A 27,363-nucleotide genomic window follows, 5' to 3' on the forward strand; every position below is an offset into this window, starting at 1 on the left:
AATCTAATCTGAATTTTAAAGCATTACTTTAGATCCCCTCCCTCTAAATGTATCAATAAACATTAGAAAGTGATCCTCCTGACTACCATACAAGTTTAAGAAGATAATATTGGTTTGAAAGAATTCAAAGCTATAAATAAACAGCAACAGGCTCTGTTAGTAACATGTAAACTAGTTGTTCACACTAATCCTAATATTATCACTTAATATTAGCAAATTCGATTTTATTTTTGAAAACATATTGATGTAAATACATACACATATCGATTTGTTGTATAAATATTGCAAATCAAAACCTTTATTCACTAATAATTAACAAAAATCGTAGTTCTATCTCCTGTTATCAATGCATTCACATTGCCCGCCATGAACTTCCGGGGAACGATCCCTCGTCTACATGAACCACGTGACGATAACCGTTTTTGGACTTCCGGTGTCGTAACTCTTCTATTAAATAGCTCTGACCAGACCATACTCCGATGAAATCCACAGATACTCGCTCCGCCCCCTTACTGTGTATCGCTCACTGATTGGACGATGCAGGGCATGCACTGATCTGATGCTTCTTGACATGAGAGCAGTTTCCCAGCGGAGTGAAGAAAATACATGAAACACACGAGAGTCCCTCCTCAGTCTATACTGTGTTTTGTTTCAATTAATGTGTCATTTAGTTACAAATATGTGATATGTCTGAACAACAAAGTGGTCAACAATTATTTTATTCATTTATTGGAAACATTTTCATGATCGCTTTTTTCGTTTATACATTTTAAGAATGGCGTTTATCTTTTTTGAGAATGAGTTCTTATTTTATTTAATGTATTTGGGTCTACAACAGATGATACAAATGTCTGTGTCAATAAATGTGTACTAACAGAGGCGGGGGTGTTTGTGAAAAATAACGGGGACAGAGCTGGCTGCTGTCAGACGAACAGCTGTGCGGCGTCATCACGAACGGACGTCGCTTCACGTGAGGCTCCGGAAGAAAGGACGTGTCCCATTGCTCATTTCCCTGCTTCTCGTGGTTTCTTTGGCTACAGTCGAATAGTCCAAAAATCAGCTCCTAAATTCTAACCCTATCTCCTATTCCTTGACCTCTGAGTGAAACGTCACGGGGTTAAGGGATAGTCGATAGGAGAATTCAAAAGGACTTAGGAGAAGAGACTGCGGTACTTAGGCCCAATCCCAAACCACTCCCTCGACCCTACCCCTCCGTGATGGAGTGAACTCCGTCTGTAGCCACACTCGCAGCTCAACGAGGCTCCCTCCTGTCAGATGGAGGGAGTAAATACAGCAGCAAGCTTTGGGACGGCCTCCCCTCTCTCCGGCAGAAACAGGAAATGCCGAAACTGTATCTAACAACGGTTTAAAATCAGCATCTCTTAGACAAAAAGTTTAAATGAATAACTCAAATAAAACTCCAAACATCTTTCATTGTGTTTCAAAGCTCTTTTAGTTTTAAACCTGATGTTTATAAGCTTCTTAGTTTTTGCAACGGTCTGTAAATATACACAACTTTATAATAAAATGCACACATTTACCTTTTTCTAGACTAAACACAGGTTTGATCCTAAGTAAAAAACATATGAGGTTATCATGAGGTTGTTAACATTGCAGTTTATCAGTGGATATTTGCTGGAACTACTTGTACACAGCGTGTTTCCTGACGGACACACACAGCGTGACTCCGGTCAGGTCCGCTGCAGACTCGCTGTTTGAGGGATTGATAGCCCACTCCCCCTCCACACCGCTCCACACTCGTTGCTTTGGAACAGTCCTCAATATGGCGGAGCCTCCGCGTGAACGCGCAAACGGAGGGGTAGGGTGTAGGGGTAGGGTGTAGGGGGCGGTTTGGGAATGGGCCTTAGAGAATCCGACTGCACTTTCACTATCCGACGTGTTTATGATGCGCCAGCGGACGTCACGAATGTGCGTCTGCTGCTGTGGGGAAACTATGGAAAGTTTTCTATACAACGGACTACAAGATGGATGTTTAATAAGAATGAGGGAGGGACTACTGTAAACTCATCTCGAGACTCTGCACCGTGCTCTGATGCTGCTGCTTTAGGCTTTATGAACGTGGACAAAGAGAAACATATTCTTCATGACCAAAGTTGGAATTGAAATAAAAAAGGAAAGTGAAACGTATGCTCGTCACTCTCTCCCTCCGGTCCACATTAATACAAATGATCCCAATACGTATGATTGTATGAAAAGATCTTAAAATAAATACAAATGTATTTAATATAAACCTTAGTCCTTAACATCTATCACTGTGTATATCACCATTCAAACATATTTTAAAAGTTGAACAAACCCCACACAGCTCAGTAAACACTGTGAAACGTTGACTTTATTTGATCATTTCAGTAAATGTCTATAACTATGTATCCTGTAAATATAATGTATAATGTCCTTTATTGTTTTATGTTTCATGTGGAACCTATATGCTGCAGGTCTCCCTTGAAAAAGAGATCTATGATCTCAATGGGACCAATCTGGATAAATAAAGGTTTGAAATGAAATGAAAAAAGACTGAGGGGTACTGTGTAGGGGTAGGGCGTGGTTTGGGATTGGGCCTACACAGCGCCATATAGAGAGAATTTATATTCTATATATTCTATAATATATTCGGCTCGGGGCCTACCATAACGCAGTTTTTTCTGACGTCATAAACACGTGGTTGGGTTTGTAGCTGTCAATCATATAACGTCACCGCGTCATCTCTACGTGCCCCGCCCTACGCTGGTCAAGTGTTTCCGCCAAGATGGTTGTCGGTGCCTTCCCTATCGCCAAGCTCCTCTACCTGGGAGTGAGGCAGTTGAGCAAGCCTATAGCGAACCGAATAAAGGCCGGAGCCCGGAGAAGCGAGTTCTTTAAGAATTACATCTGTCTGCCCCCGGCACAGAGTGAGTAACCGAGCTAACGGCTACCAATGACCGCTACATTGCAGTGTCAGACACCCGGACGAGGGATAAAGCGAGGAGGCTGCGACGACCAATGAGATTGTAGCTTTTCAAGACCGCTTATCGGTTCGACCAATAGAAGCACGCCAAGGTCGAAGAGGGCGGGTCTTGTGTGTCATTGAAATGTTGCCTGAAGCTTTCGCTAAATGACAGTGAAAGGATTTTGCTAAACGTCCTGTTCAAAAAATGAAAAGATTCAAAGCAGCCACTGTGTTCTGTTGTTTAGACACACCTGTGTTTATTCGTTTGGGCATGTTTAGATACATTGCTTTGAATTCGTGTGGTCATAATGTAATTCATAGGCTACTGCATGTGTTACAGATCATTTTTAAAACATACAATCAAAACGAAAGAAATAGAAACCAAACAAATATGTGTCACAGAGCTAATGTTTAAGGAATGACATCGAGAAACATTGGATTTGTTCATTCATTGAAATATGTAATTGGTCATAAAAAGACAGAGGGCTCAGTGAAGTTTTAAATATTGTTTAAATGGACCATAACATAGACTTGACAACTGATGATGATTTTATTTTATATTCTTTTGTCTTATATGTATATGCCACACCTGATATTGTTATACTATGTTACTGCATTTCACCTTTTACTTTATCTCATAGCCCATACGATATCATAATTTACCCTTTTATACTACGATATTATGTTGATATTTTTTGCATCAACACTCCTGTTTTTTTTATTTTATGTTATATCCCTCTTATTATTTATTCAGAAATAGGTTTATTTCAGTGCAGGTTTACACATAAAAGTAATTAGCATTGCTATATAAGGGTGTTTACATAAACTAAGTATCAAAACTAAAATATGGCATTGTATCAGAATTGTAGAAAAAGAGCTGTGCACATTTTCAAAAGAGCTAGATGAATTTGCAAATAGAGATACGCAAGGTTTACAGTATGAACATGGATACTTGTCCATATTTCAATAATAATGTGATTAATTGTGCAGCTCTTAACAAGGAGTTCTTACATGATGTGCATTCATAGGAAGTTAAAGAGTCAGTGGGGGTCCTGGGCCTTATTGATGAAACACTTTAATACACAAACATCTGTTAACAGTCCACATATTTATATATTACATCAGTAGATTCTATTTTACATGTATATAGTTGACCTAGTTCTACATTTACTTGCACATTGTGTCTCTTGCACTATTTTGACTTAATGTCTTTAGTACGTGTGACTGTTGAAGGACCCTGGTACATTAGATTTGTCTTGCCAAACTACACTGTAGCGATTGTGCATATGACATAAACCCTTTGAATCTTGAATAAGGCCGATAGCTGACCAGAAGAAAGTGTACATGGTGCGAGGTTTTGGTATAACAAATCGGTTTAAACTGTTATTTTGAGATCATTTGAAGAATAAGTGCAAATGTGAGCTACATCATTACAAATATAAATACTGAAAGTCTAACACACTGGAACTGCATCTGCTCTTCGCAGTTTACCACTGGATCGAGATGAGAACGAAGATGCGGATCATGGGTTTTCGGGGGGCCACCATTAAGCCTCTGAACGAGGAGCTGGCTGCAGAGCTGGGCGCGGAGCTGCTGGGTGAGGGGATCATCTTCATCATCGGGACTGGCTGCATGGTGCTGGAGTACAGCAGGCAGGCCGCCAACTCCCGCCACAAAGAAGAGGAGCAGAACGAGACCATCATCAGCCTACAGACTCAGATAGCAGAGCTCGCTATGACCACAGAGACTCTCGACGCTCGGCTCCGAGAGATGAATAGACAACTTGTGTCGTTACCTCTTCCCAACAACAAGTGATTCAATGGGTTATATGCTACAGTATGTGACATGACCCAACATAGTGCACAAACATAGTCCCGCCATGTGTACAGCTTGATATGCCCATTAGCTTGGGTGGAAAGGGTGGATACAAATCAGAGTGCTGTGGATGTGTGCTCGAGCTGTAAAAGGAGATTGCTATGATATTCATAGTGTATTCCTGTGGTTGATCGTGCATGTTCATTATTAAGTTGTAAATAAACATTGACAATAAATTGCGATGGCGTCCTTGAAATTTAATATATTTTAAATCCCGTTCCTCTGATTTCCAGTATTTCAATGACCTTAATCATTTTCATGCTCCATTTGGTGCTTCAATTGTGGGATTATTTGGCATTTTGTGCACTTGATTGAAGGACAAAAACTAAATATAAATATTGGGCCAATATCAGGATTTCTTTAAGAAGAGTGCCCGTAGGTTCTTGGACATATGGTGTTGTATTTACGCTATAAATCCATTTCATGGTTCATATACATTGGATGTGATGAACACTGTAAAAGGAGGGTGTAAAATAAAATGGTTCCCTGTCTGATGAGAGTTTTTGTCGCTTTTGCACAAGCAGAATAATTGGAAACCTTTAATTAAGTACTCGTAACACATTGTTTAAAAAAAACTAGATGGTGGAGGACCTTTGATATAAAGGTCCTCCATAGAAAACCCATTATCAGGAACATGTACATTACATATAATCGAAGTAAAAGGCGGAAAATGTTCTGTGACTATACTATTGAAATGTCTGAAGACATTTTTGTAAAAAATAATATCACATATAATTTATTTTTTAGTCAACGGTCCCAGGTCATGCTTTTCTGGTTATTACCCGTCCCCTTGTGTGTTATGAAGGTTGTTATGCATGTAAACGGTCTGCAAAGTCACACACCCTCAAAGTACACCCTGTAGCGAGTAAAACTCTTAACACAGAAAAGACCTGTCTGTGCTGCCCCAGAACGCCTCGTTGGGGATTTCTATTTTTCTATTGTTTTCTTCCTGGGTAGAGTGACGTGCCCATACCCAAATGGACCAATCCGCGGACTTCCTCACACACTCAATGAGCTCCGCCGATTTCTCCTCCCTGAGACGGCGGGACGCGGCGAGGCTGTCAGTCGGTGTGTGAGCACACACACAAACTCCCAGCCAGGCTGCGGGTGTGTGTGTTCGGGCTGGGTTTCGCTGTGTCTCGCAGACGGCCACTGGGCTCATAGGGCGGGGGGGGGGGGCAGGAGCTCCAACAAGTCGTGGACAGAGAGTGAATACACATACTATAGAGAATGCTGTATGAGAAACCCAATGTGATTTTGGAAAATTGCACAATACAAATCTATTTTAGAAATGGCCATGACATGGGACCTTTAATGCGGCATCTGCTGACTAGCTTTTTCTCAATTAACTAGGTTTGTATACATTAAGAAAATAGTGACTTATGCAATCACATTACTAAAAGCCCTAGACAAAACTGCTTGTTTGTCCAACCAACCATCAAAACCTCTCAATCATTAAAGGAGGGGTAGGTAAGTTTCAGAAACCGGCGCCGCTCGAGATACACTTTTTGTTATATTCCATGGAATGCTCTTAACATCCCGATAGCAATGAATATCTGAAGAAAATCCATTAAAAAATGTCATCTGTAGAAGCCGTAATACTGTAAAAAGTACAACCAGTACCAGTTGTTGTACTTTTTACAGTATTACCTGTAAAATGGCCTACCTGCCTGTCAGCCTTCCATCGGGGCACAAACTTATCTCGTGCCCTCATTGGTCATGTGCGCGTTCGTGTGTGTTGGAGGAGGGACTCTATAAGGAAGTGGCAGATTTTCTCCGGTTGTGTATTTTCAAATTCTAGCGATCTCGAGCCGGTTTCTCAAACTTACCTACCCCACCTTTAAATAAACATTTTTTTTTTAAAGCAGCAAATTCCCACATTTTTTAATCTTGGAAATGTTTTGTGTGTGCATCAAACAAAATATATAACCAATATATTTCTGTCCAAAATCCAGTGGTTCCAAACCTTTTTCCTTGGGTAGTCTTTTTGTAATATATTTAAGTAAACTGCCCCTGACTAAGGTAAAGTGAGATTGTACTGATAATTCACAAAAGATAAACTACAGTCAACCCAGACAGGGAATCACAGCAGGGAGTGTGTGTTAAACAAGCAATTTGTCTGCATTTTCTGTGAATCTTGAATGAGAGATTAGTTTTTGTTCTTTAGCATGCATTCTTTGTATGCTTGTTTTATCCTCTCTTGAGTGAAATCCTGAGATATAGGCCAACTGTATTTAAACAGTTACAACCTTTACAAAATAAGTCTTAAAACTGGTAGAGTGAAAAGCACATTGTTTCTCAATGAAATGAAGGGAACTGGAGTGTGGCATAATATAAAAATACTCAAGTTAAGCTTCCCCCCCCCCATTTTCAGCACTAAAAATGGGGGTAAAAGTAAACAGATATATTTAGATATATAAGGAACTGTTTGACAACACCTGTTGCAAAACTCTATATGACTGCCATGATCCTTCCCCACCTAACATACTGTATGACCAGCTGGACCCAGGCGAATAGCACAACATTAAGGCCTATCCTGTCACTTTACAAGCAAGCTCTCAAAGTTTTTGACAAAAAACCAAAGCTATACCACCATTGCAAAATCCTGGACAAACATAACCTGCTCAGCTGGGAAAATATATTAAAACACACTGATGCATGTCTCATTTTTAAAATTCTAAACGGCAAGGCACCCCCACCACTCTGCACTTTTATACAACAGAAAAATTCAAACAGCAGAACCACAAGGTCTGCCCTAAGAGGGGACTGTGTAGTCCCTCTTAGGTCCAGTTCCTTTGGAAAACACTGTTTCTCTGTGAGGGCATCTACACTCTGGAACACAATACCAATACAGATCAGGAATAACACCTCCTATCATACATTTACCCACAATCATAAGAACTGGCTTTTAAACAATCAAAAATGTGAACACTTTTAACTGAATCAAGGTATGATGATATTTCATCTGTTTGCATATTTGTTTGTTCCTCTCTATTGTTGTACTACTGTTCCTATTTATTGTTGTACTGCTATTTATTTATTGTTGTACTGCTATTTATTTATTGGTGTACTGATGTTGTCTGCTGTACTCTATTTAATTATGTTTTTATTTTCTAGTCTTGTTGTGGTCAGTTAACATCTTGCCAAGGACAACAGTTGAACATTAGCCTGCTGGCTAATACTGGCTCATTTACAGCAATGTGAATTAATGTGCACTGTCCTTTAAATAAAATAAACAAACAAACAAACGGGAAAAGTACGGGGAAAAGTACTCCGGTGTGAACGCGCCTATTGTAAACTGCGAATTTATTGGACCTCAGCGGTAGGCCGAAGAGATAACGGCGGGGAGGTTTTGAAACTACACTACCCATAATTCGTTCGCATGCAAACACCACCTCACTTCCTACTTTGGAGTGTTCCAAGTGTTAGACGAGAACAAACACACAAACTAGGTTGATATGTTGGTTTACCCTTTTATTTGGCTGTTTAACTACAACTCACTTTAACAAAGGTTTTATTTAGCAAGCACAACGTGGGCACCTCGGAGGTTAAATAGTAGAAGAATTAACCTTTGAATATGCGCAGGTCTTGTTTACTTCCGGTGGTTGGTTTCGGTCTGGTTTCCGCCCCATAGAGGGCAGCAGCGACACTCCATCTGGTATCACAACTGACCCGCGCAACTCGCATGAGACCAGGTAGGCCTCAACCTTATTTTTATATTATTTTGCATTACAACCAGATTATAAAGTGGGCAAACTATGCATGGACCACCTTACTTGCATGCAAAATAGAAAAACGCGTGCAACTTGCATAGTTTTAAAGTTGTATTAAACATTGCTTGTCTTGCATCGGTTGTCGGTGCGTTAGCGCTAAGCTAAGAAGGTTACCAACATTAGCCACGTAGCGATAACTTGAATCGAATACTGCAGTAATATGTTTACTTTTCATATACCTATAAAGGTAAGGGTAGTAAAGCTTAAATTACTTAATGGTTTATAGATATTTTTAAACCAGGTACAATGGGTCTGTATATATCCATATCTGCTAGCCTAGCTAACCTGCTAATATAGCCTGTTTGGCTCAGACACAGTGCCGCCATCATATATTGATTTGAAAGTTGTAAGCGGTGTTGTAAGCTCTAGCGTTACTTCAGCTTGTTTTACTGTCTGTTTTTGTTAGTAAACTAATAAAGGAAACACACATCTGACACAATGAGTTTCGACGTGAAGAAATTGAAAGTCAACGAACTGAAAAAGGAGCTCCAGCGCCGCGGCCTGGACAGCAAAGGCCTGAAGGCTGATCTGGTGGAGAGGCTAAAAGCCGCTCTTAAGGCCTCCGAGCCGGGGGATCAGGAAGAGAACTTCGGCCAGGAGTACCAGGACAACGAAGATGGAGAGGATGTCCCAGAGCAACAAGGTAAGCCCCATGCATGCTGTTTATTTAAAAATAAATGTTCTGTTCTATCAGACTTTGATTAAAGATTAGATTGAACTTTTTTATTCACAAAGTACAGTTACCAAGGCAACGAAATGCATTTTAGAATTTCACCAGAAGTGCATGAAAGTAAAGTGCAGTGTTATGCACTAGTGCTGCACGATTTGAGAAAAAAATATAACAATAACAAAAAAATTATTAACAGATCAATTACGATATTATAGGAGCGATAAGTTGAATTATTCTCATTTATTATTGAAAACATTTGTTTTAAGTGTATAGAATACGTTTTTTACGCCTTTAACAGATATAGTTATTCTGCAATTTGAATAGTCCATGCTTACGTATTGTCGTTTTCAATAAAATGTGGATTAATGGTGCAGCACTATAATGCCCAGATCATTATATTAATTAAACGGTCATATGTGAAGTAGATGAATATGCAATTTCTATAAAAGTGCTTTATTTTTCTGTTCTTATGAGCTTGAGAGGTAATGATTTTGAATGTTCATTTTTAATGCAGATGAAGATGGAGCTGAGGACTCTGGTGATGTAGACGAGGGCGGGGATGATGATGATGATGATGATGATGTTGAAGGTGAAGTCGACAGTGAAGGGGCCGCCGACGTTGTAGCAGTCGCCAAAGGGGCTGCTGATGTTGTAGCAGACGCCGAAGGGGATGGCGAAGCTGTAGCAGAGGCCAAAGGGGTTGGCGATGCGGTGGCAGAGGCCAAAGGGGTTGGCGATGCGGAGGCCAAAGGGGTTGGCGATGCGGTGGCAGAGGCCAAAGGGGTTGGCGATGCGGTGGCAGAGGCCAAAGGGGTTGGCGATGCGGTGGCAGAGGCCAAAGGGGTTGGCGATGCGGTGGCAGAGGCCAAAGGGGTTGGCGATGCGGTGGCAGAGGCCAAAGGGGTTGACGATGCGGTGGCAGAGGCCAAAGGGGTTGGCGATGCGGTGGCAGAGGCCAAAGGGGTTGGCGATGTGGTGGCAGAGGCCAAAGGGGTTGGCGATGCGGTGGCAGAGGCCAAAGGGGTTGGCGATGCGGTGGCAGAGGCCAAAGGGGTTGGCCATGTGGTAGCAGACGCCGACGGGGACGGCCATGTGGTAGCAGACGCCGAAGGAGACAGTGATGGGGATGTTGAAGGTGAAGCTGGGGCCCCCCAAGAAGAAGATGAGGGTCGGGATTCAGGTGGTTACTACGAAGATGAAGAGGCAGAAGGCGAGCCTTTTGAAAGCCAGCCGACTTCAGACTCCTGTCACAGCATGCCTGACTTCACAGCAGATGTCGAGTTACACAAATCCGACGCGGTGCCTGAGGAAGAAGCCGAGCCAGAGGAGAAAGTGGAGAACAAACCAGGTGATTTTCCATCACCTACATGATAATGAATGCTGTGTTGTAATGTAATTTTGCCTTAGTTATGGGCAAGAACTGATATGCAATATGAGAGGGGATGACTCAAAATGTCGTATTTCAATGGAATGCTGTAATTCCTTTATTAATAGTTTGGGGCACTGACCACATTAAAACATAGTTGGCACAAGTGTTGTTATTGTTTAGTTCGGCCCAAGTTACAGGCACCAGGGAAACAGAATGTAAGCATATCTTTAAAACATCTCCAAATATGGTTTATTGCAAAGCTGTTATCTTGACTAATATTAGTTATTTGTAATACTGACTCTAGCTCACTGTTCATGTATTATTTCAGGAGTCAAAGTGGAAGTGAAGATGGAAGATGAACCCGAGGCTGCTGGGAACACAGAGCAGGAAAGTCAGAGGACAGAACATCAGGACGGAGCCGTTCAGGGAGAGCAAATCAAAGTGGAATCTGATAAAGCCGGAAACAACAGCCGCAAGAGACCGCACGAGGAGAGCAGGGGCTACAACTACTACGAGCATCGCGAGGAAAAGAGGTATGCTCACACCAACACTATGTTATTAAACCAGCAGTTGACTGGTGTGGGTGGGAATGTTGTGGTTGAAAGTGTCCGTTAACGCCATACTCTCCTGATGTTGTACAGATCCCGCACACCCCAGCCCCCTGCTGAAGACGAAGAGGAGAATATAGACGACACTCTGGTTACAATTGATACGTGTGAGTAAGAGGATAATGGACATCTCTGCACAGGCAATGATCACTTTTGAGAAATGTAGTCAAGGCCATTCACTATGAAATGTTCCATATAATAGTAATATTTGCATTAACCCAAGATCTGCAGTGCTGCTTGTCATGAGTTGGAATGTTATAGCACACTATTGAGAGTTGATCACCAAAATAAAAATATTTTTCTCTATAAAAAATTATCTTAAATCAAAACTGACTTTCTCCTGGCTACTTCTAATGGGTTTGTTTATTATTATTTTAGGTGGGTTGTTTTTCTTTCTTTCTCAAAAGCTCAAAAACAACAGCTGCAGACATTTCACAATGATTTTTCAAAGTTGGTACATACCAAACACTGAGGAGTCTCCTGAAAAATGGATTATGAGGAGTAGGGTTGCAAAATTCCGGGAATGTTCAAAGATGGAAACTTTCCACGGGAATGTATGGGAATAAACTGGGAATTTTCTAAATGGAAGGTTGGCTCTTCGGAGGGAACTTAAATATAGTTGGGGAAAGTATGTTTTAGCATAATCTAGACTGAAACAAACAGATGCCATTCAAGTACACTTGAATATCCATGCCATAGCACACTGCTCACTGCATGGCTATTGAGACCACACCCCCTACAGGCACTGTGCATTCCGCCATCACATGCACAGATGAGTAATGTTTAACTCAACATTCCTGTTTTCGTTCTTCAATTAAACAAATAATTGTTCAATAAAATAATTAAAACTTGTTCTGTTCTACTTAAAAAACATTTTATTTTATTTTTAAATCTGTTGAAATGTCATGTTTTTTGTTTAATTTTGCATCGAATATTTCCAAAATTCCCCAGCTTAACTTTCCATGGAAAGTTTCCGCCCCTTTGCAACCCTAATGAAGAGACACTGATTTGATCATACAAGTACTTTTTGCTGTAACAAATGACACATTATCTGCTTTCTTAAAAGCATTTCAGACAATGTCGCTGAATGTTTTGCACGCACGTGTTGCATCTGTACTAACGGACCGCTCTTTTCAGACAACTGTGACCTGCATTTCAAAGTGTCCAGAGACCGCTACAGTGGTTACCCTCTGACCATCGAAGGCTTTGCTTACCTGTGGGCCGGAGCACGAGCCTCTCACGGCATCACCAAGGGCCGCGTGTGTTATGAGATGAAGGTACTACATTAAAGGTTTTTTAACTCTAAACAAGTGTGCTTACAACCATCAGATGGCGCTGTTCACGTTTCATCAGGTGACCCTGGTTCTTGACCATATGTGACCCGCTCTATCGAAATCAGTCGGAAGTCGCAACGGCTCATTTCACAATAAACGTTGATTTGCGAGAGAGAGAAAAGTTGTTCGGGTGTTTTGTTAGATTTTAATTAAACAAAGTCTTGGCTTTCAGAATATTAAACTTGTTTCGGCAAATTCAGATGATAAATATAACTTTGAAGCTTGTGACGGCATAATTACAAGCGGGGAATGGAGTAACTTGACGTCACAGCAGGCATAACAACAGCCGGGGTTTCTCGTGAGGGTGTTCCCCGGAAAACAAACACACAGACGTACACAGACACTCGCGAGCCTCCCCCAGACCAGTAATCCAAACTAAAATATCTTCCCTCCGTAGTATTTTGATCATTTGCTAATAACCAATCAGATCGATGGATTCCAGAGGAGAGGAAACTTTGAAGGCCTTTTTCTCAAAATGAGGATTCGGTGACAGTCGTTATATAATGTGACATATTTCGCTTAATAGTTGGAGTACAACAACAATAATCCTGATATCATTAGAAAGCTAGGAATCTCCTCTTTCCAGCAGTGTATACAACTCAACATGTGTCTTCGGGTCAATGCGACAGATTTCGATGGAGCAGGTCACATATGTATTCATTACTTCTGAAACATCAGATGAACAGCTCTCTTGTTTGTAACGGTATGTTGACAATATAGATTTTAAAAGCTCTATACTGCCTAACCTTAAGCCAAGCAATGTTATTTAATGTAATTTAGGAGATTTTACAACCAAAACCGTCATTATTCATCAACTCACTACACATGTGAAGACTTGTTGCTGTTCTATATTTCCAGACAGTCTTCTCTAGGTATTTTCACCTGATCCATGTTCCGCTCTTTAGATCAATGAGGAGATTCCTGTAAAGCACCTGCCCAGCAGCGAGCCGGACCCCCACGTGGTCAGAATCGGATGGTCCCTCAACCACTGCAGCACTCAGCTCGGTAAGACGAGGAGGAACTGCCCAAACACTCAAAAGTAGGCTTGACATATAATAAAAACTAAATATGTTGTTCCTGGTTTTGAAGGTGAGGAGCCCTTTTCATTCGGATACGGGGGAACGGGAAAGAAGTCTGCAGACTGTAAGTTTGAAGACTTTGGCGAGAAGTTTGGGGAAAACGACGTCATCGGCTGTTACATTGTAAGTAATGATCTTATTTTAATTCAAACATATAAGAAAAAGCATAAAGCACTTTTTGAGTTAATTTAGGCTTTGTAACTAATTTACAACACTCACTATGGTATGATCTTGCTTGAAGTGTCATATCTACGCTTTCCTCGTTGTTCGGAGTTTGAATCTTTATGGTTTTCTGCACTTATTGAAAGTCCCTTTGGATAAAGGTGTCAGCTAAAGGATATGTAATGAGGATACTTTGAATCATCTTTCATGGTACAGATGTATTGCAATGTGGTAAAGAACTTTCATCTTGATGGGTACTTATTTGATTTGATTATGTTATTAATGTGTGCCCTCGTTATTCAAGACTCTACTCTTATTAGTGTTTTTCGCTGCTGTGGGACAGATGAGGGATTTCTGATTCATTTGCTATTTCAGGACTTTGACGGTGCTGATGAGGTGGAGATGAGCTATTCCAAGAACGGAGTCTCCCTAGGAGTGGCTTTCCGGACTACCAAGGAGGCGCTGGAAGGTCGTGCCCTGTTTCCTCACGTCCTCGTGAAGAACTGTGCTGTGGAGTTCAACTTCGGACAGAAGGCCGAGCCGTACTTCCCCCCGCCGAGCGGATACACCTACATCCACGAGCTCAGCCTGGAGGACAAGATCAGGGGCACCAAGGGGCCCGCCAGCAAGTCTGAGTGCGAGGTATGGCACCTTTTTTTATCTTACACAGTATACACAAAAAACTGACAATAACAATTGACGAATCAGAAAAAAGTCAATTGTTTGTGTGTAAGAACGGTCAAGGATACATCATTAGTTTACTAGTTGTCATATCCAACTGGGAGGTCATTAGTTTTGTATACCTCACACATTTCCCCATCTATTGTATAAAGCATGAACTTGATTTCTCATCATGGTTATTTTTTCTATTCCATATTTTCATTGACAAGATCCTTCCATTTACAGTTGATCAAGTTATCATCTTTAAACTAATGTATTCTTCTTCTTTACTGTTCTGGGGTTTTCGATTACTTGGATAACTGTTTTTTCTAGACAGAAATATGTTTATGTTAAGTTATTTTATGTACACACTCAAAGCTTTGCATTACCAAAGTATATGATATGGTTTACCTGTTCCTAGGCCTGTCACGATAATTAATTTTGTTGGACGATACATTTTCCCGGAAATGATTGCGATAAACGATGATATTGTAGCGTAATATTGCACCGTTGTACGACCATTTTAGACCACGGACATAATAATATATAATAATAATTCAAGTACATCCTTTCAAACAGCTTTTTTATTGAACATTCAACATTGCAAATGAAATGTGAAATAATATTCAAATATATAAATTATACATAATAAATAAACAAATACATTAAATTGTAAAACATTTATTAAATCACACACAACCAAAACAATAAATTAAATAGACTCAGGCTGGAAAACAGAGCTCTCCCTCTCTCTCTCTCTCTCTCTCTCTCTCTATATATATATATATATATATATATATATATATATATATATATATATATATATATTAGTAGGGCTGTGCATCTTCACTGGTCTCACGATTCGATTACGATTATCCTGTCTTCGGTTCGATGTCACGATTCATACCAATGCGTTGCATCCTCAATTTCCTATATTACTGCACATGGCTTCTTTCTCATCAATGCATACATGCAGTAAATACATATAAACTCTCTTTTTATTATTTAGAAAGTGCTTCAGAAATCAATAACATAAATGTCTTGACATTAATTTATAAACCAAAATAAATGAATTGTATAGGTCTAGCCTCCGTGTGTGAAGTTGTTCCATCCTCAAAAACAAAAAGCTAATGCTTCTGCAGTCTAGCTGCAGCTTCTAGCCACGGCCTTCTGTTAAAGAAAGGACACTGAATGTCCTGAATGTGGCATCACACACAGGACTTGAGTCTGAACACAGCAGACAACAGGAGTATTTACAACAGCATATACAAACACAAATAGTGCATGTGGGTGCACACTTACATTCTCTGTCTCACTGTTACATAAATTCCATGAATGTATGAGATTAAATTAGCTTCATTATATCTCAGTGATTAAGTGAATAACAACGTTTCTATCGGGTCACTATCAGCCTGTCAGTCATTATTTTCAGGGAGGGGGCGGGGCTTGGAGGAACGGAGAGGAGACGGTGATCGCGGAAGCTTTTTTACTCCTGCCTTCACAAACTTTACACACGTATATATCGTCTGAAAATTGCTAGAGGACATTCATACTTTGCAATCCAAGACTTAATTAAATACACCAAAAACCTGACCTGATTGTAACGCGATTACTTTTGAAAAACATAAATCCCTGTGTCTCTGAGCCGCAGCGACACGGAGTGATTCAGAGCGGGTCCTGCTGCTGCTGGTTCTGGACTGGTGTTCATGTGTTGGTGGATAAAGCAGACTGCTCCGTGTTTGGTGTTGCTGTGCCGCTGTCACGTCTGTTCCCTGATCTCTGCGTCACCGACCGATTTGATATTAAAGTGACAGAAAAAAAACGTTATAGTAAAGCCGGATCAGGAAGCAACGTTACTACACTATAACCGATTATCTTCCGTCACTGCATCGAGACCGAATCGTCCGCATTGTAGAAACTATTATTTTCAACACCCCTAATATATAGATATATATATATATATATATAGTAGGGGTGTAACGGTACACGTACCTGTACCGAAATTATTCGGTACGGGCCCTTCGGTTCGGTACACGTGTGTACCGAAGTGTACCGAACGCATATAACGTTAAACATAAAAAATTGAGAACGTGAACAACTTCTTGGAAGTAATCTGAGGTGCTGCGTCTCAGCATTCAGAGTAATTTCCTCACATTGGGCTCATCGCGTCATAGAGCGAGCAAGTCATTTCATTGGATGAGAGGGCATGCTATGAGAGCTGGTCAGAGGGATGCGTTCAAATTTAGTCAGTAATTTGAGGAACTGTCGAAAATGAATGGCGAACGCAGATAAAGTTGAGCTCGAACATCCTCCAGCATCATTGAAGTCTCCGGTTTGGGAACATTTTGGTTTCGCAGTTACGTACAAGGATGACGGACAAAGACAGGTGGACCGAACCAAAGCTGTTTGTCGGCATTGTTCAACTTAAATTGGTTACGCGGCTGGCAATACATCAAACTTGCACTCATTTGAAAAGGCATCACCCGAACGTGAATATAACCGGTACCAAAAGAAAAAGACTGAAGTGCAAACTCAACTCCCGCTAGCATTTAGCCTCCACCACTCGCAAAAACTTCAGACCGAGCCAAAGCTATTATAAACGGCAAATATCCTTATGTTGCCATGTTAGCAAAGCGCTACCTGGCTGTATCTGCTACCTCTGTCCCTAGCGAGAGGGTGTTCTCCACAGCAGGAGACATTGCTAGTGCCAGCAGATCTGCCCTTTCAGCAGCCATGTGGACAAGTTCATCTTTCTTTAAACAACATGAAAATACAATGACAAGCAAGTCCTAATGTCAAACTGGCTGCTTAGGCAGTACAGTACAGTACAGTACAGTACAGTACAGTACAGTACAGTACAGTACAGTACAGTTCAAATACAGATAATTTCAGTTAATCGAAATGCTGCACCTTAATGTTCATTTGATTATATTTTGTATTTATTTGAGTGAATACATTATTCACAGTTTAATAATAATAAAAAAATATATATGTTTTGTTTTGTGAAAAAAAATTCTGCTGTACCGAAAACGTACCGAACCGAACCGTGACCAAAAACCCCAGGTACGTACCGAACCGAAATGTTACACCCCTAATATATAGATATGGGTAGGTTGTGTTTCAGGTGCATTCAAGTCCGTAGGTTCGCCTCGTTGATTTGGCTTAAATCCAAAATATTCCCACACCGGAGATGGGAGTTTATCGCACGATAAGTCAATGAATTGCTTATCGCGACAGGCCTACCTGTACCATCGCCTACTGACCACATTCTGTCCATCATTTGTTTACTTTAGCTTTCTTAAGGCAATGCTGTATTTCAGTTCTAAAAGTAAAGGTGTACTTGACATGTATAGACAATATCAAGACTTTCCTTTTTAGAGATTAAGTAATTCTACATATTTTAATATAATTTTAGGGCTGTAATTATCGAAAGATATGAAGCAATGTTGCTCACTTACATTTGTGGTTGATATGTACTCTAGGGATGTTAAGATTCACATCGGTGCACCGGCATAAACGTTCAAGGTGCGAGTGCACCGGTTGAAAGAGTGCACATCGGCTACAGTTTGGGTTGAACTCGCGATGCATCGATTGTAGCGTCTTTGCATCGGTAAAAAAACGATTCATTCATATAAAATCCCCTCATCCTGTCAGCACTCCGGAGAGACGATCTTTGATCTTTGCTTCGCACTACGGAGGCCGAGAGTCTCAGCTATCAACACACATGGAAGTCGAGGAGAAAGAGAAACACAGCGCACCGAAAAATACCTACAAATCAAACGTTTGGCAACACTTCGGATTTTTCAACAAAGACGGTCAACTTCAAGAATCGCTCGCAAATTGTAAACGATGCAGAGACGCTTTAAAGTACACAAGTAGTACGAGGAACTTAGCGACGCGCATAAAGAGGCGACATGGGGTCTGCGGCTGAAAAGAGAAACCTGGAAGTTAGACATGAGTTCAATCACTCAGTGAGGTGTTCTGTCAGAGAGAGGTGTTTAGTTTACAGCGGCCTGTGACGGCCAATCACAGTTTACATGTCTTCCTCACTGTAAGCAGTTATGAAAGAGCTGTTTGTGAAAGAGGTTATCTGTATTCGTTATTGTTCCTATAGAAACCACGGCTTTCTGCTCACTGGTGAGTGTTCAGCACATCAGGCTGGCAGCTGTATGGGCATTGCTCTGTGGTGGCTGTTATTAGCACATTGTTAATCAGGCAATGCATCCTTACATTGTTTCAGTGTGAGGTGTTATTACATTGAACTGTACTCTGGAGACAGAGAACACTACTACACTTGTGAAAAGGCCAGTTTGTGAAAGGTCCATGTGTTTGTTTTGTTTAAGGTAAAAAAGCATGTACGCAGTACTAGTAGTAGCTTGTACCTTTGATACTCCCGTCTCACGGCACTATATTGGTGACCCCGACATAAGTCTTGTTGAAGGATCCGAGACTGAACCGAGCATGGCAAGTAACGCCGTTTTTTTCAAACTGCCGTAGTTTTGGGAGACATCTGCGGCTGCATGGTTCGCTCAGGCGGAGGCTCAGTTCGCCCTCCGCGGAGTGACTGACGACGCAGCACGCTATTTTCACGTTGTTTCGCCGCTGGGGAGCTCCACTGCGACCCGGACGGTGGGCTTTATTACATCTCCTCCTGCCCAGGATGAATATGCAGCGTTCAAGGCTTTCCTGCTAAAGACTTTCGAGCTGTCACGGTCGGAACGGGCCCGACGCCTGCTCGCCTTCATAGCCTGGGGGACAACAAGCCTTCTGACCACATGGAGAAGATGCTCAGCCTGCTGGGTACGGAAGAACCTCATTTTTTGTTCATAGAACTGTTTCTTCGGCACATGCCGCCGCATGTACAGACAGCGCTCGCTAACACGGCTATTACTGAGCCCCGCGCTTTGGCCGAAGAAGCCGACCGGTTCTTCCTGGCAACACAGCGTTTTACCCCGGAGGTGCTGGCCCCGACACGCAGCGGCACCTTCCCTGGTACAGGCATGCCACCTAGCAGAAGCTCCGGGGCCGACGTCAGCAACTCCAGCCCTGGCCTGTGTTATTACCATGCACGCTACGGGGCGAAAGCGAAGATGTGCCGTCCCCCCTGCACCTACAAGTTAACGGGAAGTGCGTGGGCACATCCAACCGGCTCCTCAGGCAGGTTGAATCAAATCGTATCGAACTGTGAATCGGGGTGAATCGTATCGCATCGCCTGGTGTTTGAAATGTATCGTTAATGTATCGTATCGTTGGCAGCGTATGGAGATGCGCATCGTATCGGCCTCAGTGATGGAGATGCACATCCCTCGTGTATACAGAACACATGCAGCCCAAAATACTTCAATATTATTCAGAAGAACTATTTTTTGTTAGTTTTTAGATCTGATTATTTTGTATTGATTCTCAAGAGGATTTGTTCAAATGGAGTAAAGCATGATGTTCTTTGTTTCAGATCTTGATGATGGTCGGCCTGCCCGCCTGCGGAAAGACCACCTGGGCCACAAAGTTTGCACAGACTAACCCTGAGAAGAAGTACAACATCCTGGGCACAAATGCCATCATGGACAAGATGAAGGTCGGTTGAGGGACCCCCCCTCAAACTACACAAACACTCACACGGTTTTCCAGTCCATTGTGTTAACGGAGCATTTGCTGTGCAGGTGATGGGTCTGCGCCGGCAGAAGAACTACTCGGGCCGCTGGGACGTTCTGATCCAGCAGGCCACGCAGTGCCTGAACAGGCTGATCGAGATCGCCGCCCGCAAGAGACGCAACTACATCCTGGATCAGGTACTGCCCTCCCACCCACACTCTGCTCTGATAGTCGCCACAGTCAGTCTATGTGCCCTGATGATCACTCTCTAATGGACTATTTATTTATCTTTCAGGGGGGCTGTGTGTATTATAGAGTAGAAGATCACCCTCTTGTCACTTGCTTGTCATGTATTGTAAAGGATGGCTCTCATAAGTGGCAAAATACTCCATGTTTTTCATCACTCAGTATATCTGCTATCTCTTGTCATAATACAGTATTGTTTGTGTTGTGAATTTCAACAATGTACAAGTAAACCATGACTATGTAAAGATGTTGAGAAACAAGTAAGCTCTGACTGGTGAGTAAGAAAAACACCTTCCGTTGCTAATTTAAAAAGACAGGCTTTGTTTAAAAGCTATTTTGAAGTGAGATACATGGAACTGTTGAGTGTGTATTTTAATAAATTGACCCAGAAGGTAAGTAATGACTAACCATTTTCAGATTTTTAGACGCTTGTGTTCTGCTAATGTGACAAAGGTAGGTGGGTCTCATGGCGGACATTCTTTTATCTGAGGACAATGTGAGTACAAGCAGGTAGGTTTTATCTGTGTTGTTGTTCACTGGGACTAGAGAACGTATGAAGATCAGGTAAGTGCGGGTAAGTGTGGGGGACCCTTTAGGTTCAAGGTTTGGACATGCGCTACTGTAGATAAGTGTTGGACTCTCCGTGCTAAATCCTTTGCTTTTTACTATTTTTAGAAAGAGAAATCTTCCTGTGAAAAGTAAGAATTGTCAGAAGTTTGTCGATGTTATGAAAGAAGTATTTGGCATTACTTGTACTGTATTTTTCTTATGTTCTAATGTTGTTATGATATCAAGTAGTCAAGTCGTGTTGCCATTACTAAAGAATTGCTTTTCTGAAACACTAAAATGCTAAATGTTGCTCATGTAGTGTTGGTGAGTGTTGGAACCAGCCATTCCTGGTGAGGGAGGCAGTGGGTCTGGATAACGGCTAGTGTTAGCAAAGTATCTTTTTCATGGACCAGACGCTGACTTTACTCTTGCGCAATGTTGTACGAAAGGTGTTTTAAAGTCTGAATCTAACCTTTAATTAAGGGTTGTTTTAACAACTGCACACATGAAACACCTGAGGATTTGTTAAAAGGTTTCATTCCACTTTCTTTGTAGACCTCCTACCAGCCAGGACATGTGTCAGTGAGCCGGTTTTACAGTAGGCTCGACAAGATACAGTGATTTTAAAGTAAGGCCAAATTACTGGAGAGATGGAACCAAAATAGAATCATAAAACATTTTATGCATATATTGCGTTTTATTCAACGTATTTGTTCCCAGTTGTCATATTCCCCAGTAATGGCCAGTATTGCATGAAAAGATAGTATTCCCAATGGGACCAGTACAAATCATCTCATATCTCGCCATTTATGGCAAATATAAGTTTAACACCTAAATTGCATGTTTTGTTTTTGCTTTAGCCATATTTCTTCCTCTTTTATCAAGTGATATATGAAGAATTTGAACCAGCATTCTGGTTCTGAACCTGGATTACTGAACTATGTTGATTTTTAATCTTTACACGTTCTGCAAGTGCATGGCTCATTTATTTAAATTGAGGTAGTGGGCAAAACGCTTACACTTACATGAGTAGTTGCTTATCATATAATACAGTAATAACTCTTAAACATAGTTACAAGAAGAACATTTTCCCTGCACAAAGGCATTATTAAGTAAGCACTTGAATATTAATGTTGTATGATTGATCTGAAACTTGTATGTCTGTTGTTGCGTAACTTGAGCTAATGAATGAGACAGTCAGGATATTGTGGGGTCCCTCTTTGTGCCAGTATGTCCTCTTCCCCAGAAGCCACTGTGTTGCTGTTTGGCAGAGTGCGAGGTAAGTCTGTGGAGTGACGAGAGGCCGTTAGAACTATGAGTACAAAGCGTAGACTTGACATCCAAGCCAAACCTCTCTCACTTCATTATTGCAGGGTTCCAGCTTCCTTCCAGTGGAAAGCCAGTACAAGTAAACAATAACAAACAAGCTTCTACTTCTTTCTTGTCACCATTGCTAGACAAATGTATATGGATCAGCAAGGAGACGAAAAATGCGTCCTTTTGAAGGTTTTCAACGCAAGGCTATTGTAATTTGTCCCACGGACGAGGATTTAAAAGAACGAACATTAAAGCAAACCAATGAGCAGGGGAAGGATGTGCCCGATCATGCTGTTTTAGAGATGAAAGGTAGGAATGCTGTGGAAACAACAAAACAAAAACACCAGATCTACTTTTTTTACTTTTCTATGTGTTGTCTCTAAAATCAAACTTGGAAGATGACCCTCCCTCCCTCCCTCCCTCCCTCCCTCCCCCTCCAATCATAGCCTTTGGCCAGATATCAGACCTTGGACATTTTATTTATTAACAGTCCACATCAATTTGATTCTTCCTTATTTTTGCCACCCGCTTACTACTGACGCACTGCAAACTGAGCCGCGCGCCTCGTAAAGGTCATGTAATAGCTCAACGCTAACATTGCACAATTTGCTTCCCCGAAAAACAACATTTCCAAATAGCAAACTTACAAGCAGTCACGTGCTGGAGTTGTTGGAAGTTCATTTGTAACCGCATTACATCAGCTATCCTTGGTTTGCAGTGCCGTTTCCTCTTTACCTACCTTCTAGTGTTCCCTTTTGTCCCTCCTCCCCACCTCTACTGAGCTCCTCCCTCTCCTTCGTCTGCTTCATCAAATGTGTCCTCCATCTTCCCCCGGAGGTCATGTTAGTCCCCTTTACCCCCCACCCCCGCCATCTGCTGTCATCTACCTGCTCTGAATTTCTCTGAGTCCTGCTGCCTCTGTTCGGTCCTAATTATTTTCCGTTTTGTCTTCCGGTGGTGTGGCTGCTCTGGTCTTCACTACAACCCCCTCCCCCCCTCTCTCTCTCTCTCTTCTCCTCGCCTCTCCATCCATCCCTGTGCCGGATGGACTGTCTCTCTCTCCTCCTGTGGTCACCTCTGTCACCCCCCCACAAGCCAACTTCACTGTCCCCGAGGCTTGCGACTTCCTGGAGGATGTGACGTTCGCTGAGCTGCAGCGTGAGGAGGCAGAAACTCTGCTGAAGCAGTATAACGAGGAGGGCCGCAAGGCCGGCCCTCCCCCTGACAAACGCTTCGACAACAGGCCGGGCGGGTTCCGGGGCCGCGCCGCCGCCACCGGGGCCGGGAGCTTCCAGCGGTACGACAACCGCGAAGGGTCCCGCGGCGGCTACCAGAACCGCAGCGGGGACGGAGGCAGCGGATACAGAGGTGAGCCGAGCGGTGTGTTTATGTCCATGCAGCTGCAGTCTGAACGCTGTGATTTGAGTTCATTGATACACAAGAGGCAAACGCGTGAAAAGAGAGTGGTGCGGGGTAGGGATCGACCGATATGGCTTTTTCAAGGCCGATACCGATTATTAGTAATCACGGAGACCGATAACCGATATACATGTGCAGTAAAATCAGAAAATATAGTGTCAAAATGTAGATTAACACAAACTCCAACACAACTCAACACAACTTCTTTGAAATGCATTTAAGCATAGCCTATATTATGTTTAATTAACTTTTAAACATCTTACAACTGGTTTCCTCTCTGTGCCCTTTTCTTTAGTGCAGTCATCTGCAATGAGTTAGAGAGAGAGACAAGAAGTGGGGCTGCAGGCTGACATGCTTACTGTAACTAACAATAATGCTTAATTTATTATATCTGTCTATCTAGCATAACATCCCAATAAGCTGCTAGCAACTGCAAAACACTAGTGCTAGCTAATGTTTTGTAAACTATTAGAAGTGAGGCTATTACAGTAGACCTAACGTTAGTCTAGTAGCCTCACTTCTAATATGTTGCTAAACATTTGCTAAATACATGTTGGCTAGCTAATGAGCTTCACAGATCAACCTGAAAAACTGCGAGGCTCCACTCGCAGCCCCCCCCTCCACCCACAGTTTCTCCGCTGCGAGACGCTGCACGCACCCCCAACTCTGACTGACTTCCCGCGTCCCTGTGTAACTGGGAAGCTGATAGAATTGGATCAATAGATCGTGCTGTTTTTGCAGCTTCAGCATAGGGGATTGGGATGTTTATTGAACTTCGGCTTTCAACTGATTTACCTTCGAAACACATGTATGGCTCTGCCGCTCAGCGCTGCTGCATACCTCTGTCTGTCTGCGTTCTTCGCACCTGCCTGTAATCTGAGAAGGTCCCGCCTCTCTGGCTGGCTCCCGCCCGGAAAATCTTCAGTGTTGATTGACACTTCGGTAATAGCCTATCAGATAGCGCTGTGGGCGGGACATTGCTCGTGTACAGAGAGTGGTGACTGCAGACAGAGAAACGGCCGCATCAGAGCCAAAGTGTTATCGGCAATTTTATTTAAAAAAAAAGGCCGATACCGATAATCGGTCAAATGCGGAATATCGGCCCCGATAATCTGCCAGGCCGATAATCGGTCGACCCCTAGTGCGGGGATTATGATGCATTTCCGCTGGGGTATTTTCTGATGTATTTAAGGTCGTAGAACAAAACGTGAAAATCTCTTCAGCTTGTGTTAACATCAGATGTTTTTTCGGGAATAACAGTAAACCAGTTAAAAAGCTGATGGGCCGTTGACTTGGAGACCAGGGAACAGAAAGTGGTAAAATGCTGACTCATTTCTGGGTTTTAGGACTCATTCCTGTACCACTCTGTACAAGAGTACTTATACCAAGATATGTATATTCCTATAGTAACAGCATTTTTGTGTTTTTGCAGGCAACACTCGTGGCAGCTATATTCAGAACCGTTGGGGAAACCGCGAATCCAGCTCTGATGCACGTAGCAGCAGCTACAACCGCAGCCAGTCTGCAACAGGAAGCTACAACCGCCCCGTTCCGTACAACAAGGGAGCATACAGCCAGGTAGCTAATGTGAAATGTTATCTATTCCATCTAAACAACAATTTACACTTAACATTATATTAATGTATTCTCCTAAATCTAATTCTCTTTAACCTCCAGGGCTACAGCCAGAGCTACAATCAAGGGTACAATCAGGGCAGCTACAACCAGAGTTACTACAGTCAGTACCCAGGATACAGCCAGAGCTACAGCCAGATACCCACCACTGCACAGACATACAATCACCACCAGCAGCCCCCACAGGCGGCGCCGGCACAGCAGCAGCAGCAGCAGCCGCCGCCAGCGCAGCAGCCCCAGCAGCAGACGCAGAGCTACAACCAGCAGTACCAGCAGGTAGGCACCAACACCACCCGCTACACTGTCTGTAGTCGAGGAGATGGGGTACTAGAACAACTGTTGGCTCGATACCCATTTTATAGTAACACAAAGAGTAGGGCTGCACAACTGGACTCTGGACTAGTGCAATATTCAAATTACAGTTAGCAGAATCATTGATAAAAAATATTGATTATTCCAGGCCCACAAAACCACATTCTACACACTTAATAAAAAAATACTTCTTTTGAACACATCCACTTTTACAAAATCACCCTGTGATCATTTTAATATATTTTCAATCATAATGTGAAAATGTTTTAATTCCCTCTAATATCCGCATCATATCGCAATACAAATTGGTTTAGGTAGTATAAAATAATGTCGTGCCTTCATTGACAGCAGCTGAGGGCTCACAATTGATCAGTGTGGGGACTTTATGTGTTTATGGCAGTGTTTCTCAAACTTGTTCATACCAAGGACCACCTAACTCCACAAATATCCCAAATCACATCGTTTTTCTAGAACAGATTACAAATCGCCTGAAAATGGTACAAACAAGTGGCATCATGTGTGACGGAGGTGTTGTGCTGGGCCATATCATGCAATCGAAAGTTAAACTTTAGCTCGCTCCATTGCGAGAGTGCGGAAAACTTAAATGTATTTATTTATTTCAAATGTTACCAATATACTCGCGTACCACTAGGGGGCACTCACGAACCACCAGTGAACCACACTTTGAGAAGCACTGGTTTATGGTAACACATTCTAAATAGTTATGGCAGAGCACACCTTTCCATTTTCTATCCTGTATTTGTTAAATATACATGTTAAAAAAAGATTCTACTACACCTCAAAAGCTTGAATTTGGGTGTAGCAAGGTTAGCCCTGCATGCTAATCCCAGGATACTGGGTTTGGTTAGAAGACATACATCTTGTGACCCCAAAGGGAGGTAGGAACACAGGGTCAGTTTGGGGTCAAATAAAATAAAAAAGCAGAAAGTAAACATGCTCTGAATACTGTTTCTATTCCTCCCTGCAGTATGCTCAGCAGTGGCAGCAGTATTACCAGAACCAGAACCAGTGGAACCAGTATTACAGCCAGTACGGAGGCTACCCTGGACAGGGCAGCCAGGGCTCCTCCGGCTCCCAGTAGCTCCACCCTGCATCTGTCCTGCATCCACCCGCGTCCTAAACACTCTGACCTCTGCAGCTAAATGGATTTTGTACAGTCCCACAAATCGAGTCCCCAAACATCTGTCTTCATTCCACCAATCAGTGTACACCTAAAACTGTATGCAGTTTGATGTCTTTTTTTACTGAATGAAGTCTTACTCTACGCAGTGACCATGAGTTGGTAGATGATAGGTATCCAAACATGTTATCTATTATGCATTAATGTGGACGTCCACATCTTCCAACAGATCAGAGAGGTAATTGTATATTTCTAGGATGCATCGTGTGGCAGGAAAAATACAGCAAGGCCTAAATAATTTCGCTTGTTTTGAGAAAGCTTAACAAAGAACAAAAATGCATGCTTTTTACCTTCACCACCCCTTCCCTCCGTCTCGCTCTATCTTTTTTCAGTTTCCGAGCTGGCACATTTGTATTTATCCCGATAAAATCCAAATATTTTTTATAGGTGTGATACTGTAGTATTTAATCCAGTCTCTGATTGGGAAGAATATTTGGCCACTCTTGAGTAGTTTGTGCAGTTTTCTTTTTTTACCCCTTTGTGATTGCTGTCCAGTAGTTTAAATCCAGTTGTGATTTTTTTTCTACCTGAAACTCTGATATTGACCAGTTACCCGAGCTGTCTTCTCGTCTTTATACAATAAAATGCATTGTATCCGCCTGGAGGTGTCTTTTC

At 42.2% G+C, this 27,363-nt stretch overlaps 2 protein-coding genes across 2 annotated transcripts; both read left to right on the plus strand.

Moving 5' to 3' along the window:
- The first annotated feature begins 2,730 nt into the window (after nt 1-2,730).
- Nucleotides 2,731-5,002, plus strand: opa3 (outer mitochondrial membrane lipid metabolism regulator OPA3). The gene is made up of 2 exons (XM_034097020.1): nt 2,731-2,909; nt 4,434-5,002. The coding sequence occupies exons 1-2, from the start codon at nt 2,768-2,770 to the stop codon at nt 4,760-4,762; spliced, it is 471 nt and encodes a 156-aa protein (XP_033952911.1). The 5' UTR covers nt 2,731-2,767; the 3' UTR covers nt 4,763-5,002.
- A 3,430-nt stretch (nt 5,003-8,432) lies between these two features.
- On the plus strand, nt 8,433-27,347 carry hnrnpul1 (heterogeneous nuclear ribonucleoprotein U-like 1). The gene is made up of 16 exons (XM_034097015.1): nt 8,433-8,517; nt 9,002-9,238; nt 9,780-10,613; nt 10,963-11,167; nt 11,276-11,349; nt 12,380-12,519; nt 13,482-13,581; nt 13,666-13,778; nt 14,193-14,459; nt 19,930-20,052; nt 20,138-20,266; nt 22,322-22,490; nt 23,277-23,549; nt 25,033-25,178; nt 25,278-25,511; nt 26,536-27,347. Exons 2-16 carry the CDS (start codon nt 9,034-9,036, stop codon nt 26,647-26,649), a joined length of 3,126 nt encoding a protein of 1,041 aa, XP_033952906.1. The 5' UTR covers nt 8,433-8,517; nt 9,002-9,033; the 3' UTR covers nt 26,650-27,347.
- The last annotated feature ends 16 nt before the right edge of the window (nt 27,348-27,363 follow it).

This window comes from Pseudochaenichthys georgianus, chromosome 13 (genome assembly GCF_902827115.2).
Source record: "Pseudochaenichthys georgianus chromosome 13, fPseGeo1.2, whole genome shotgun sequence".
Lineage (NCBI taxonomy): Eukaryota > Metazoa > Chordata > Actinopteri > Perciformes > Channichthyidae > Pseudochaenichthys > Pseudochaenichthys georgianus.